Source organism: Ictidomys tridecemlineatus, chromosome 8, assembly GCF_052094955.1.
Source record: "Ictidomys tridecemlineatus isolate mIctTri1 chromosome 8, mIctTri1.hap1, whole genome shotgun sequence".
Taxonomy (NCBI): Eukaryota; Metazoa; Chordata; class Mammalia; order Rodentia; family Sciuridae; genus Ictidomys; species Ictidomys tridecemlineatus.
The window spans coordinates 93,120,334-93,136,723 of NC_135484.1; the positions used below are offsets into that span (position 1 = coordinate 93,120,334).

A 16,390-nucleotide genomic window follows, 5' to 3' on the forward strand; every position below is an offset into this window, starting at 1 on the left:
TGGATTGTCACTGGTCATGTATTCATATGGGAACATAGGAAAGTTATGTCTGATTCATTCTATGTCTTTCCTATTTCCATCCCCCTTCCTTTCCTTCATTTCCCTTTGTCTAATCAATTAACTTCTATTATTTCCTCTCCCATCATTGTATCTTAATGTTTAGGACATCCATTTGAAATGTTTAGCTATGTTACTGAGAACCATGAGATTTAATATTTGTTCCATGTCTTAAAGAGAGTAACCATAACCTTGGAGAAAGCATGACATTGAGGATAAACAGAATAAAAACGAACAAAACAAACAACAGCAGCAGCAGCAGCAACAACAACAAAACTACCCTAAAAAAAGGTGGAATTTATAGGTTAAGGGACAGTCTTTGCAGATCATCTTTTCACAAGTTCGAGACTCTTTAAGCTTTTCCATAGAACACTTTGAAAAAGTTCATGTAATATTTTATCCAAAATAAAGTTGTTTTGATTACATTAATCTCTTTGGTTGCCATCAGGTCCTGCCAGACATTCAATACAATCTTATTTAGAAAGTTTAATGAAGGATAGATCTGAGTCAAATGTGCTTTCTAGCTTCATATTTCAAAATTGTGAGCCTGGTTGTCATTCAGTCATTTATTCATCCATTGACTAGAAAACATTTACTTGATTCCTGTTTCATGTAGTCAATGTTATACACAAGGATACATTTAAAATACTACCTTCTACTGTTACACTTTTGTTTCCTGAGTAGGTCCTTTATCATTGTCTGCTGTACCTACGTCTCCTTAGACTTTTAGTCTTGGATATCTTTTTTTTTTTTTTTAAAGAGTGAGAGAGAATGAGAGAGATAGAGAGAATTTTAATATTTATTTTTTGGTATTTGGCAGACACAACATCTTTGTCTGTATGTGGTGCTGAGGATCGAACCCGGGTCGCACGCATGCCAGGCGAGGGCACTACCGCTTGAGCCACATCCCCAGCCCCTAGTCTTGGATATCTTTACTCAGTTGAGCACCCTTGTGTTGGTTTACATATGAGTTGTCACCCACAAGCTCATTCATGAAACAATCTAAGATCAGAGGTGAAATGATTAGATTATGAAACATATAACTTAACCAGTGGATTAATTCACTGATAGCTATTAACCGGGTGGCAGATAGGATGCACCTGGAGGAAACAGGTCACTGGGGTTGTGCCTTTGGGTTTATATTTTGTCTTTGGCAAGCAGAGCTCTCTCTGCTTTCTTGTTACCTTGGCCTGAACCATATTCCCTCTGCCACTCTTTAAACCATAATGTCCTGCCTCATCTCAGGCCCAGAGCTATGGAGACAGATGACCTCGTACCAAAGACTGATACCTTGAGCCCCCAGATAAACTTTTCCTGCCAGTTGTTCTTGACAGATCTTTTGGTTACAGCAATGAAAGAGCTGACTAGAGCAAACCTCATCCTTCGAGAGAAAATCAGAAGCTTTACAACTCTCACCTTATTGGAGAAGAAAGATCAAGGGTTTAAAATTAGGTTTAAATTCAGATTCTGCCACTTAAAGAGTGAACTTTATTTTTTACATTAAAAACAAATACTACTTCTTACTACATCTGGAAAGTAAAAAATTTGAACTCATAGAAACAGAGAGCAAAATGGAGGTTATTAGAAGCTGGAAAGTAGAAGGATTTGGAAGATGTTAGTCAAACAACACAAAATTTCAATTAGATAAGAGGAGTAAGCTCAAGAGATCTATTGTACATCATGGTGTCTACAGTTAATAAAAAACAATTTGTATTTGCTAAGAAAGGAGATATTAAGTATCCTCACCACAGAATAAATATGTGAAGCAACTTGCCATATATTAAATAGCTTTATTTAACAATTTCTCAATACATATGTCAAAAAATTACTTGTACTCAATAAACATGATTTTTACCTGTCAATTAAAATAAGTAAAAATTGAATAAAGAAAAAAGAGTTATTTATCACTCTCCTCCTCCCAAATAAAACATTAATCATCTTTGAGTGGGATGGCTATAGCAAATTACCCACAGGGTTAATTTTTTAGTTGTGTCTGGAAAAGTAGATAATGCTCTCTCTGTGATAAGCCAGAAAATCAATAGGAGCCTACACAAAAAGGAAATGTGGATCTGAGGAATGATAAAAATAGTTGGAATAGATGGAGACAGTGTTTTTGTGTGAAAATGGTATGATATAGTAACCAAAGAAATTGGTAGAGCTGGATTATTCAAGGGCTCAGAGAATATTAATTTAAAATTTTCCTGAAGGTTGAGGGAAATTGTGGGAGTATACTCAGTGAGAAATATCAAGAACAAAACTGTGATTTAGAGAAACATCATGGCAGTGGTATAAGGGCAGGCAGGAGAAGGGCAACTCTGGATGCCAGAGAGCTGTAGGGTAAAGAGAGTAGTAATCCCGGTGACAAGAAAGGAAATGGAAGCACTCATTTGTAAATAGTGAACCCACTGAAAAGAATTACCACAAAGCATTTGACTTTTCCTATTTAGCTCCAGGCTGCTTTCAGATATTCACTATTATAATAAAGGTGGCAGTACACATTCACAATTTTATACATTTGGGATTATTAGACTACATTGCCGGTGGTAGGAAGATTGGGTTAATAGGTATGAATATTTTTAGGTTATTTGACGCAAGTTTTTATGTGCTAGTTTGAATGTTTATGCTGTAAATATTTTAACTCATTTTCTCCTTTCTTTTTTTAAAGAATTCACTTTAGGGTTATTGAAGGCATAGTCTTCTCTCATTGACATATTCTTACAAATTTGATAAACATAGATCTTTTTCCTTTCTTTTTTTCATAGCTATATTGAGGTAAAATTGAAGTACAATAAAATGCACATATTTGAAGTATGCAATTTGATCAGTTTTGACATGTTTTGACACATATGCAACCAATACAATCAATATAAAAATGATTTCCATTACTTTTTTTTAAAATTTGAAATCATGCAGGCTATATTTCCTGCATGACTATCACATTAGAAATCAATTACCTTAATATATATAGAACCTCACTCCCACATGTCAGCTAATTCAAAATTAAGTGGCTCACAGATAGAGAAAGAAAGCTCAAGAAAACTAAATAACAAGTGCTTTGAACAAAGTGATAGTAAAAGCTTAAAATATCAGAATCTCTAGGATGAAACAGTACTCAGATGAACATTTATAATTTAAAGTACTATATTAGAAAGAAGCTAGATTAACAATCACAATTATTTTCAAATTAGGTAGTAGGAAGGAAAAATAAGAGTAGGAGCAGAAATAAATGAAACAGAGAAGAAATAATACAGCTAAAAGTTGATAAAAATCAAATAACTCTAATCAAGAAAAAAGCAAGAACACAAGGATGTATGTGCTGCTGAGATGAATATGTATTCAGTCATTGATGGATGAAATATTTTATATATGTCTGAAAAGTATAAATTATCATGTATTTTTTAGTTCTATAGTTTCTTTATTTAGTTTTGTTTGGAGGATCTCTCCAGTGGTAATAGAGGCATGTTAAAGCTACCCAGTATTATTGTGTTGTGATCTATTTGATTCTTGAAACTGAGAAGGGTTTGTTTGATATACATAGAGGCTCTATTGTTCAAGGCATAAATATTTATGATCATTATGTCTCGTTGATGTGTAATTCCCTTAAGCAGTATGAAGTATTCTTCTTTCTCTTCTGATTAACTTTGGCTTGAAGTCAACTTTTTCTGATATAAGGATAGAAACTCCTGTTTGTTTATGAGATCCATGTGAATGATGTTTTTTGCTCATCCTTTTACCACAGACAGAATGTCTGTGAATGTCTTTGCCTGTGAGGTCAGTCTCATGAAGACAGCATATTGTTGGGTCTTGTTTTTTTAATCCAATCTGCCAGTCTGTGTTTTGTTTGATGGGTTTAGTCCATTTACATTCAATGTTGTTATTGAGAAATTATTTTTATTCCCTTGCGTTTTGATTTACTTCTGGGTTTTACTTTGAATTAGTTTCTCCTTTGATTGGCTATTCTTCTAGTGTCATTCCTCTCATGGCTGGTTTTCACTTCTGTTTTTCATTTCTTCTTCAAGAAATATTTTATTGAGAATGTTTCGAAGTGCATGATTTATAGCTGTGAATTCTTTTAACTTTTGTTTATCAAGGAAGGTTTTTCTTTCATCATCAATTCTAAAGCTTAATGTTGATGTGTATAGCATTCTAGCCTGGCATCCATTTTCTTTTAGAGCTTGGAATGTATTATTTTAAGACCTTCTAGCTCTGAGGGTCTGAACTGAGAAATCAGCTGAGATCTGAGGTGGTTTTCCTGTAACTGTAACTTGCCTTTTTTCTTCTGGCAGCTTTTAAAATTTTATTCTTATTCTGAATGTTAGGCATTTTCATAATAATGTGACTTGGTGTGGGTTTGTTCTAATTTTGTATAGTTGGGGTCCTGTAAGCCTCTTGTATTTGATTTTCCATTTCATCTTTTAGGTTTCAGAAATTTTCTGATATTATTTCATTGAAAAGATTGTGCATTCTTTTGGTTTGTATCTCCAAACCTTTATCTATCCCGATAAATCTTAAATTTATTCTCTTCAGGCTATTCAATATTTCTTGGAAGTTCTATTCATGGTCTTTTAACATCTTTTCTCCATGGTCAATTTTGTTTTCAAGATTGTATATTTTGCCTTCATTGCCCGAGGTTCTGTCTTGCAAGTGATGTAGGTGATGCTGCCTACTGAATTCTTAATTTGGTTTATTGATTTCTTCATTTCAAGAATTTCTGCTTGATTTTTTTTCAGAGTCTCTATCTCTTTATTTTCTTTCTGATTTTACTCCTTATATCATCCTTTACTTTGCAGATTAGTTTGACTATGTCCATTATAAATTCCTTCTCTGACATTTCTTTCACCATGGTGTCATTGGATTCTGTTATTGAGGGATCTTGGTTTGTCTCAGGTGATTTGTTCCCTTGCTTTTTCATGTTGTTTGTGTGTCCACCCATGTATCAGTATGGATCTGAGGTAGTAGAGTTTCTATGCTGTGGACTTGTTGTGTCCCTGAAGGTTTCCAGTACTTCACCATTTAGAGAGAGACAAATAATAACAAGCAATGCAAGCAATGTACCGCATTAAACCTAATAGTTCCTGCTATGATGTCTACAATGTTAATTATCACAATAAACAGAAATAATATGATTGTATTGTATTGCATGCAATAAAAATAGCAAGTTTGCAAAAGGTTTTACAATTTCAAATGGTGGATAGGGAGATAATAGAAGTAATATAGGATGTAATGAATATGAGGGAGGAGGATAAAAGATAGAATTAAAAAATTTAAAGAAGAGTGAAAGAGAGAACAATAGAGATTGACTGTTGGTGGAAGAATAGAGAAAGAGAATCAAGGAAAACAGGTAAAGGAAAAAATATATATATATTAAAAAATAATCTTAAAAATAAAAATAAAAGAATACAAAAGAAAACTAAAATATACTAATCAAACATTCTAGCCCTCAAAAAAAAGCTGATCCATGAGAAATAACTGACTTCAAAAATGTTAGAAATGAGAAGAAAACAAATATGAGTGTGTATAAATGTTCACACACCATTAAGACCACAATTTAACAGAGGAAAGAAAAAAAAAGGAAAAAGTAAAAAAAATAAAATAAAAAAAGAAAACTTAAAAAATTCTTTCTGTTGGAGTTCAAAAGATTGTCAGCTTCTCTTCTCAACAGTTTTAGGTGGGCTCATATGGAGCATGGTGCTCCACCTCCTGGATTGGTGGAGTGAGAGTGGTAATCCCATGGATGGAATTCCTGGAGCAGGGTTTAGGCTTAGATGGGCTCCATGCTCTTTGCTGAATGCCAATTGGTCTGGAGATTTTGAACCAATGCACCTCCTGTGCCCAGTACTTGCTGGTCCATGCTGGAAGACTGTACCCTAGGAATCTCCCCTATGTTTCACTTGTGTGGTGGGGGACCCAATTCTTAGTCCCCTATGTCATTTCCTGGTCTCAGGTTCAGTCTCCAAAGAATTTTTCTCACCCCTACCCTTTCAAATTCCAGGCCAGACACATTTTTTCCTATCCTGTCCTGCAAGCAGCCAGATTAAGGGGGAGGGATAGAGCTAGCTGGGTGTGTTTCCACTACCAGTTGTTCCCCTTGTGAATTTCTCTCCACATTTGACTTTCTCCTGGTCACTTAAGCACTCTATGGAGTGCAATGTGTGTTTACTGGGCCTGTATTTCGGGCCAAACTTGGGTTTGCAGGAATTGGCTCCCTCAGTTGCTGGCTCCAATGCCATGGCTGGAAATTGTTCCTTCTTTTGTCCTCTGCATGCTGCCTGGAGAGATGTCAGCTTCTTTTCCTCAGAAGGATATTGTGCAGCATGCCTTTCAGTTCAGTCTGGCAATATCCTTAATCTCTAAATGCCCTGTATGCAGACACTCCTCAGGTCTCCTGAAAATGTGGATTCTTTAATTCCCTTATCCCTCCAGTTTGCTCATGGAGGGACCGCTCTGTCTGGTGCTTCAAGCTCAGCTGCTGTAGTGGCTACATCACTGGGGATTTCTTCCTTTTAACATATCCAACCTCCTGAGTCTATGATCTACTTTAAATTTCCAGGTTTAAATTCTAGTACAGTCCCTCTCTCCTTATTTGTTTGGTTCACCCACCTTGCTGAGAAGCTGCCTGTCTGCTTTCTTGGTTTCACACCATAGAGCAACCAGGAAAGCAACCTCCTCTATTCCACTATCCCGAAAAACCCCTCTGATCCATTTCATCACTAACAAAGGTTAAAACTTGATGACGGTTAATTCATTTATTTTGATTACTTACTATTTTGTTAAAATACAAGTATTTGGTAAATAAATGCATTGATGATTGTACCTCAAACTATCCCTATTATACAGAATTCAAAACAAAGGTTTCTAAAGTATTGACATTGAAAGGTAAAAGAAAATGAATGAAATCAGTGATATTTAGAATGTAAATAACACTGGTTATTATATTGGAAGGAAATTTATTAGGTCAAATTAGGGTCTAAATTTAATGCTTGACAGAACTCCTTTAGGTTTAGCCTCTTTTGGTTAATTTGATCGAGCCATTGAGTTGAAATGCAAAATGACTAAGTTATATTAAGCCTCGTCAACAACCTTCAGAAGAAGCACTATGATGATAAAAGTACAAATTATGAAAATATCTTGTATTCAAAACACTCTTTATGGCCATTCAAGTGTATGAGGCAAAGCAGCCATCTGATGGAATGATGGGATGGGAAAAGCTGCTCTGGTGGAAATATTGAGATCAAATCAAACTATTGTAGTAGAGGTTTGGGATTGTCTAACTTAGATTGAATTATATTTGCATATTTATATTATGTATCAACATAAAATTACATACCTGTGCTTATTATGCTCATGGTTCTTCCAACCTGGTTAGTCTCACATCTTCTCTGTCTTCAGCTCGAATGTCATCTCTTCTATTTAAGTTTAGCCTAATTCCCCCAGGTATACCAAGACTTAACCTATAAAATATTACACCTATTTAATAATAGCATAAATGTTGAGTACTGCATACAAGAGTATGTTGGTCATATAGCAATCCCTTAGACTCTTCAGAACTTCTTTACCTGTTTTCATCTCTGTGAGAAGGACTGTAGCTTATTGTGTTCAGAATCTACAGATGCATATGTAGGAGATTAGAGCCTGGCTAGTGGGAACTCTCTAAGCTGGTAAATGCTCCTCACCAACCTCTAGGACCTTGCCCCAGCTTTTCAGCATCCCTGCACCACAGCACGGTGAGGGAGCATTCTCAATGTAGTGTTCATTAAGGATAAGTTCAGTGCTCGGTATACTGGAACCAACTGGCTGGGTTCAAATCCTAATTCCACTTCTTATAAGATGCAATATTTTGGTCTTCTGTTGACTCAGGTGTCCTCATCTCTAAAACAGGGATGGTAATGTATTTTTTCTCCCTAGAGTTTGGTTTGAGATCAAATGATTTCATAATAATGTAGTACATTTAGAAGACAACTGACACATAGTAGGCATAAGAAGAATTTTTTATTTTTATGAGCTGTATTAATAGCAAATTATTTTGACCATCATTCACTTTTCAGTGTCACCCTATATAGCACTGAGGGGAAAATATAGGTGGTCACTGTTGACACACATTCTACCTTGTGGAAGACAGGGTAACCTGATGTGCCCTGGGATCCTCTAAAGTAGCTGCACATTCTGACTGCATTCTGGTTGTGTGATACCTGGTTGTGGATAGCCGAGAAAATTTTCTTGTCTTTTTCAATCCCCATCTTTAATTTCGAATTATTTGGAAATATTTAAACATCATGAAAATTTTAAGTGAAAATCCAAGTTTCTGGAATTACTTGTAAATTTTTAGAACTAGCAGTTCTGGGGCCATGTTTTGACATGATAGTGACTGGATAGAGCTAAGAGCTGATTCCTTCCTGGAAGCAAGTATTGACTCTTCTGTTCATCAGCTGGCTCACTGCATCTTTGTTATCTGCTTCTTATTGAGTTTGCTATCCTTGAATTAGGGTAACCTAAGCATCTCTCTTTCTTTATATCATGAATGCCTTTACTTCCATAAAAATACTTTATTGCTCATACTAGATTATATGATTCTTTATGAATCATGTTTTATTTATTTTTATGTCTTTGACTTTGGCTTATACATAGTAGGTTACATCCTCATTCTTTGGACGGAGGAAGTCAAGATTCTTGAGACATGAGTTAAGATGATTTTTGCCCTTATACAGGAAAGAATTATGAAAAAAATAATTGAAAGAGAATGTATAATTGAGGAAGTCAAGTCTTATGAGTTATGTAGACAACCTTATATATTAGAGATGGAATTCTATTTATGTCAACTGTCAGGTTATATTGACACATGAAGAACTGCAAATAAATGCCTTAGATTTGAATTATTATTCTTCTTTGCTAGTCATTTGATCTTGAACAAATTACCTAATCATTATGGGCTTTTTTTGTTGTTGTTTTGGCAAAAATGTAGGTAAGAATAAATATTCCCCCAGTGATATAGTAAGTATTAAATGAAATATAAAATGTTGTTTGGCTATAAAAATGCTTTTAAAATGTTAATATATTTGAGGTTCATAGTTATATTTTAGTATTTACAGAAGAGAGAACAGGACTCCAGAAAAACTTGCTACTTAGTAGAAAAGAGAATTAAGAGTCCAAACCTTATGTATTTTGGTTAGTAGGTTAGTTCTTTTCCCCACTAAAACATCATTTATATTGTATTTAAGAGCAATTGAAAGTCTAGAAATTTAGAATAGTCTGCTGGAGGTAGGATACACCAGAAATCCAGTAAATTTGTTTCAGATATTATAGCAATATCCATGCTCTGATTGATGCCAGAGACCGGAACTTCTGACCCTGTGTCAATAGAAAATAAAGGCGTATGAGCACAGGGGCCAAACTTTATTGGGAGGGTTTTATCTCAAGGAAAGGGAGGCAGTACTGACAGAGAGTCAGGCTGCTCCCCAAATGAAGAAATGGGCCAGTTTTTTATTGAGTTGTTGGGATGGGACAGGGTCTGGTAATTCCCTTTTGGTTGTGAGTGTGGTATTTCTTTTCAAGAAATATCTTCCTTGTGGAAGGTACAGATCATAGTTATTCACTATTGGAGACATTGTGGTACCAATATTCTGGTTTTTATGGTGCATCTAACTTGCAGTAAGATTGCTAAAAAATGTGGCTGAGAAGGAGAAAAGAAAAGAAAGAAAGAAATGCACACCAGTTTTAAGGAATGACAAGCCAGGAGCTAAGCCTTGGGTGGGGTTTTCCATCTTCTGTTCCCATTATGGTCCTTGTTTAATGATCATCCTGGCATATGAAAAGAAAATCAAAAGATTAAATGATGTACATTCTTCATTTGGAAAAAAAACCCTTTTAAAAAGCGTTTGTATAGAATAAGAGGCATAGACTGCAACTTCATTTTTTGGGGGTTTTTATTGGTGAAAATTTCAGGTTAATACCCAGGTAAATTGCCTTTGTTTCTGTCTTAAGAAATTTTTCTTTTTTTTTTTCTTTTATATGAGAACAGAAAAATGTTTCTAAGTGAATGTTCTCTGGGTTTGGTCCTCTGGCTTTTAGAAAACAGAAAGACATTTTGAAAATCAGAAAACCATTATGGAAACTGTATCTTCCATTCACTATTGGGGCCTTGGGCAAGTTACTCTTGATCTTATTTTTCTTATTTGTAAGATATTCTTACCTCTAGGGTTATGCTGAGGAAATGTGCCTGGCAATGTGCTTCATTTTAGCATATTGTTATTCTATTGTTTATTCATGGAGGGATCTTGGTTTATCTTATCTGATTCCTTGAACTTAAAAGGGGACTCCCTAACAGGAGAAATCAAGACAATTGTTATTTGGCCCAGATTCCTTTGATATTTATGTATCTGGCTAAAACTTTCATTTTTTAAACAAGAATGACAAGCCAGGAGCTAAGCTTTTTTTTTTTTTTTTAAATCATAGACATGTATTTGCAAAATAGGAATAAAATTAATGTGGATTTCTAGCAATGCAATTTTAGAAATAAGGAATATGTTTAATAAGATTATTTATCACTGTCAGATCCCATCAAAAATGTATTGGGACAAAATTTGCAAATGTATGCACAAAATCTTCAAATACTATAAAAATTACTTTATTACATGATTAGCACCATATAATTCAAATATAAAATTATCTGGAGTTCATCTACAATTTTCTAATATGTAAAGTTATAAAATTACAAAAGTTTTTGTTCTATGAAATATGTATTTGTTAGTATAATAAAAATAATAACAATGATTAGAATTACATATAACCACAGAAAAAGTGTCCTTTTTTTCCCCCTCATTTATCCTTTAGAGGCTGAATTGGTTTTATTTATAAATTGGTACAGCTCTTCCCCAGCATCTATGCTGGTTATATATTTGTAAAATTTATCCCCAGATATAGAAACTCTCAGAACCTGATCTTTAAAAAGACAATAGCTCAAAACACCTGGAGTACAGTTTTCAATCCTGACCCTATCACACTCCTCTCCCCTTGAATGACAATGAGAGGTTTGCAACTTTAAAAACATCAATATCAGCTTTACAAAACAATTTTTATTTTCAGTGTCAGCTGTTGTGTTCCAGAACCATAGGGATGATTTTTTTTTTCTCCCCACTATTGGTACTGAAACACCTGAGCTCCTCAGAACCAGCCTCTGCCTCACTGACCAATTCTCTGCTGGAAACATCTCGTTAATGATTATGATTTGATTGCTAAAGTTAGGGTATTTTATTTTAAATAAATTTCTTATTTTTTCTCAAATTATAAAATAGTTTGAGTCAGACATTTGCTTTACACAGTCACAAAACAGCACTTTATAAATGAAAGTACTTTTCGGAGCAAAGTAAATACTGATGAAAGATGGATGAGGAAAGATAAGTAAAAAGAGAGAAGAGAATCCAATTCTGCTTATACCTTCACTCCAACAGATTGCAGATTCTAAAAAACACAGAAATTATAAAAGAAAACTATTTAAATGACAGGGTTTTATGAAATTATTTATTAACACATAATATAAACTATCTCAAAGTAAAACAAAACAAAACAAAACAAACAAACAAACAACAACAACAACAAAAATCAACAACAACCAAAACCAAGCAACCTGGTTAGACAAGATTTTAATTTATTTAATGAAATTTTCTACCTCATAAATAAAAGGTGATACAGAAAAATCCAACCTGTTTGAGTTATTCCAACTGATGAGGAAGGGACAATTTTTCCCCCTTTCTTATAAAAAATCTCCTACACACATTTTAAAACCCAGCTCTCTAATTGTCATGTTTTTGATATCTTAATTTAATAATTTGCATGACATTATTATTTGGATTTTTGTTTTGTAATAATTACAGGACCCAACAAAGGATGAAAGTAATGAGACTGAAGCCAGCAGGATGAGTAAATTGAGAAGAACAAGGAAGAAAGCCACCAAATCACATCTCTGTTCAATGGAAGTGGGAGAAACGAATGCAGCCAGTTCCAATGGTATCTAACTACTATGAACTGTCAAGGATGCTGTGGTCCATGATAATCTCTATTTGGTGTTCTTTTTCATAAAACATTTCCTTTTTTTTCCCCTTTGGGAAAAGTAAACAAACAATAAAGTGAAATTTATTGCTACGTAAGTCACATAAAAGATGGCAGATATAAGCTTACAATGTAAATTTATAAAAAAGAATCAAAATAGTCACAATTTAAAGAGGGTTAGAACTAGGATGATTGTAGTGGGATAAAAGAGAAAGAAACAGAAGAACAAAACAAAGTAGGAAGAGTCATACCTTTCTGCACCAAAAGCAAATGTAAAGAACTTTACTGAAGATTTGAGAGACCACAAGAAAGATGTAGAACAAGTTTTCATACCACATGTTGGAATTCTAACTAGATTCCAATAGATCTGAAACAGTGTTGAAACGAAGAGTTAATTTGGACAACAAACAAGGAACAGTGGTGTTCCAAGGCAGGTGCACAAGAAATTGCCTGCACATGGTAGTAGTAAAATGCAGCCAGATGTTTTGAAGATTTTAGTATTGCTTTAAAATTCTCTACATATCACACACTTCCATAAGGCCTGCAACTAGAGGGGACTACTCATGTTCTTTCCTTTGGTCACTGTCTAGGAATACACTATGTTTTTAAGGATATATATATATATATATTTTTTTTTTTTTCTTTTTTCTTTTCTTTCTTTGTGGTGCTGGGGATCAAACCCAGGGTCTTATGCATATACGTAACTGCTGTACCACTGAGGCATACCCTCTATCCCCTCTTCACATTGTATCAAAAGACAATTGGAACAATGGTGACATGTTTAATGTTTTCCCTTGTTACTACAGAGAGGATCAGAAACCAAATGACATGCCACAAAATGGGGGTTTCGAACAAACCAGTTGTGAGACTTGGCTATGCTGAGTCTCATCTGTCCCACAATGACAAGGACTCTCAGGATCAAACAACAATGATAAAACAGTCACCCTTCAAGATGTCTTCCAGTGCTCCTGGTGGTGAATCTAACTCAAACTCTGGTAAGGATTTACCGATAAAGATTCTGGAACAAATGAGCGTATGGTTCTAACTACTAATTCTAGGTTTGTATTTGAATTGGAGGTAATATGCTGTTAGTTGAGGGATGCTAGCCTTAGAATCACAACACAAGAAAATTTGTACCTCTATCACTTGTATAGTAATTTGCAGTTTTCTTAAGCCTGTTTGTTCCTTATCTGGAAATTGTAGGGCTTATAACTGAAAAATCCTTCAAGTCTTTTCTAAAAATGAAATTCTGTTATTTTTAGGTTTCTGAGATACTGATAAACAGCTATTTTGGTACATCAGTGTATTGGATACAAGTGGTAGAAACTAGTTAAAAAGAGGTATTTATTCTGTGAAGGCATCTAAAGAAAGACTTGAACAATCAGGGTTTGGAAAAGTGGAAATATAGTGGGTTGTGAAGTGACAGGAATAGTGGCTATGCTGTTACTCTCACTTCTGAAACCAATTACAAGTTTTGGAGTTCCACAAGGCTAAGCTTAGTTTTGAAAACTTGGTAGGACTTGGAGAAGCCATCATACTAAGGTCACAGTTTACTAAAACAAAAGGATGCAGATTAAAATCAGCCATGGGACAAAGTCAGGAAAGTACTAAGCACAGAGTGTACACTTGTCCTCTCCCAATGGATAAATGCAGTAGAATTTTTGCCAACTTGGGAAACTCAGTTGAATTTGGTATCCAGGATCTTTATTTGGAGTCAATGATTAACTGGTCATGTAACTGGGCTCAGTCTCCAGTCCTTTTGTGGGTCGAGCTGATACTGTGTAATTCAAATCTCCTCCATAAATGACATTGTTAGACTTTCTGGCATTGCCCAGAGCTCCTAGGTGCACAGATGTTCTTTTCAGATAGATCATTCCAAGGGCTTAGAAATGATCACTTGGGATCAAGGGCAAACCTCTTCTTTGGAAAGATTACATTCTTTCCTATATACAGTGCCTGACCAGGAACTGGAGAGTGGGAAATGAACACTAACAGACTCCACATGTATTAGTCTTCTATGGCTACCATAATAAATGATCACAAAGTTAGCATTATAAAAAACACAAAATAAAGAAGTCTAGGTTGATTTAGTTGGTTTCTTTCCTTTAGATTTTGTGAGACTGAAATCAAGCTATTGTCATCTAAAGACTTGGAAATAACATACTTCCAAGTTCATTCAAATATGTAGGGAGAATTCAGTTCCTTCTTGTTGTAGGACTGAGATTCCTGTTTCCTTGTCAGCTGTCAATTGGAGGTGGCACTTTACTCTAAAAACCCTTCCTTTGTTCTGCATCAGAAAGACAACACTGCCCAAATGCTTCTCATATTAGGAGTCTCTTTGAATTCCTCTTTTTCTCTTTTGTTCTGCTTCCAGCTGGAGAAAGTTCTCTGCTTTTAAGGGCTCACCTGGATAATGTAAGATAAACTCCTAATTTTAAGGTCTATAACTCCAATTTTACCCAAAATATCTCTTTTGCCATGCCATTTATAGATTCCAGGGATTAGGACATGGTAAAATCTTGAGCAGGTGTTTGGCTTACCATATGACCTCTCATCTCTGATATTCTCTGTGCTTTCACCATGATGTGAAGGACATGAGCACTGACAGCCTCTAAATATCAGGAGCTGTCAATACAAATGTCCACAGGTACCACAGAGGTAATAAAAATGAGAGGGATGGGCTGATGTAGGCAAATGAGTGGACCTGGTCATGAGAAATTACAGCAGAGTTCAAAATAACTGTGGCCCAAGGGCCAAATTGAACTGGTTGATCAGTTTTTGTTTAAAAAAGCAACACACACACACACACACACATTTGTGTAGGTGTATGGTTGCTCTCATGCAAAATGGCAGAGTCAAGTAGCTGTAAAAGATACCATGTGGCCTACAAAGTTGCAAATATTTACTATGTGATCCTTTACAGAAAATGTTTGCTACCTTATGAGCTAGCAGATGCATACCTCAACCAGGCTACCTCAGAACTCCAGCCAATTACTACTATGAAGAAATATGTAGCAAGTTACCAGATTCAGTTTCAAAAATCTTACAAGAAAAATTTTTACATGAATATTTCAAATAATCAGCTGTTGTTAACTAATTCAAAAAGGTTTCTAAACACCTGGAAGATTAATCAAAAAACATCTGCTGGCTGTATTGACTCCTCCATATGCAGTGTGTGATTTTTGTTTTATATATTCTAGTTTCAGTTACAAAAGAGTGTTGGGATTTACCATATATTAGTTGTAACTAAAAAGTGTGGGGAAAAATTTGTGCCGTCATCTCTCTTTGCTCCATCGACCACAAATAGGGGATGGGTATATTATTTACTCAATTAATTTGGAAGCTCCTGCTTTGGTCCAGGCTGAATTAAGTTCTCTACAGTTTCTAAATACCAGTTTACAATTCCCAAACAAACTACTAATATACCATTTGAAAATGAGTATAAATACCAAGCCCCAACATGAGTATAAGAAATTTTGATGAGGTATATTCTTCTTTGTGATAACTAATTTGGGTTTTTCCAAAACTTGTGTACTTTTTCAAAGATAAGCCCTTGTTCCTCTCATTTTATTTTTCATGGTTTGGGCCTGGTCATAATGCCAACTGGACTTTCTGACACTGTCTAAGCTGAAGTGATGTGGCCAGAGGGTGGGGTCACCTTTGAAGTAACAGAGTGGTCTTCCTGTAGCAATGTGTGTAAAGGATGATGGGCCCTTGGAAAGGACTGTGGCATCCCAGGCGTTCAATAAGCTGAATGGATTACAGAGTGTGTTCTCAAATGCACTTTTACCCTTTTTTGAATTGGTATTTCTGAAAGCCCAACTGCCTACTCAATCTGCCTTTTATAAGTGACCACAGCTTGTTCTCTGTAACTGAAATACGACTTCATTGTCACTGAACACAGACAACATTTCTCCAGTGCCTTCTAGAGTTTTGTGGGATTTTTTTTTAATTTCTTATTTTTTTCCCTAAACATTCACAGCAGTAAAACTTCCTGTACAAAAACACATTGATTTAATTTATTAGTCCTCTGAGGGGATAGGATAGGAGAGCACCTCCCAGGAATCACACTGTAAGAAAAACAAATGAGCCCCTGAACTGGCAATTATCTGCCTGCTATTCATCATGTGCAGCTGGGAAAGGCTGACCAAAACACTTAATTGTAAGTAACAAGTATGATTTATTTGAAGAAAAGAAATTCAGACAATGATGCAGCAAGATTAGTTGATGCCTTGAAAATGAAATTAGATTGGATAGGGCTTTCATATTCGGTGAAAGAGTTGAATTGGTA

General features: G+C 35.1%; 1 protein-coding gene across 1 annotated transcript in view; it reads left to right on the plus strand.

Annotated features, from left to right (window-relative positions):
• The window catches only part of Lgsn (lengsin, lens protein with glutamine synthetase domain), a 72,708-nt gene that overhangs the window by 45,493 nt on the left and 10,825 nt on the right, over window positions 1–16,390 (plus strand). Inside the window, exons 4-5 of the mRNA XM_078018518.1 lie at window positions 11,925–12,057; window positions 12,906–13,094. Of these exons, the coding sequence (XP_077874644.1) occupies window positions 11,925–12,057; window positions 12,906–13,094 (322 nt within the window). The remainder of the gene's footprint in view (window positions 1–11,924; window positions 12,058–12,905; window positions 13,095–16,390) is intronic.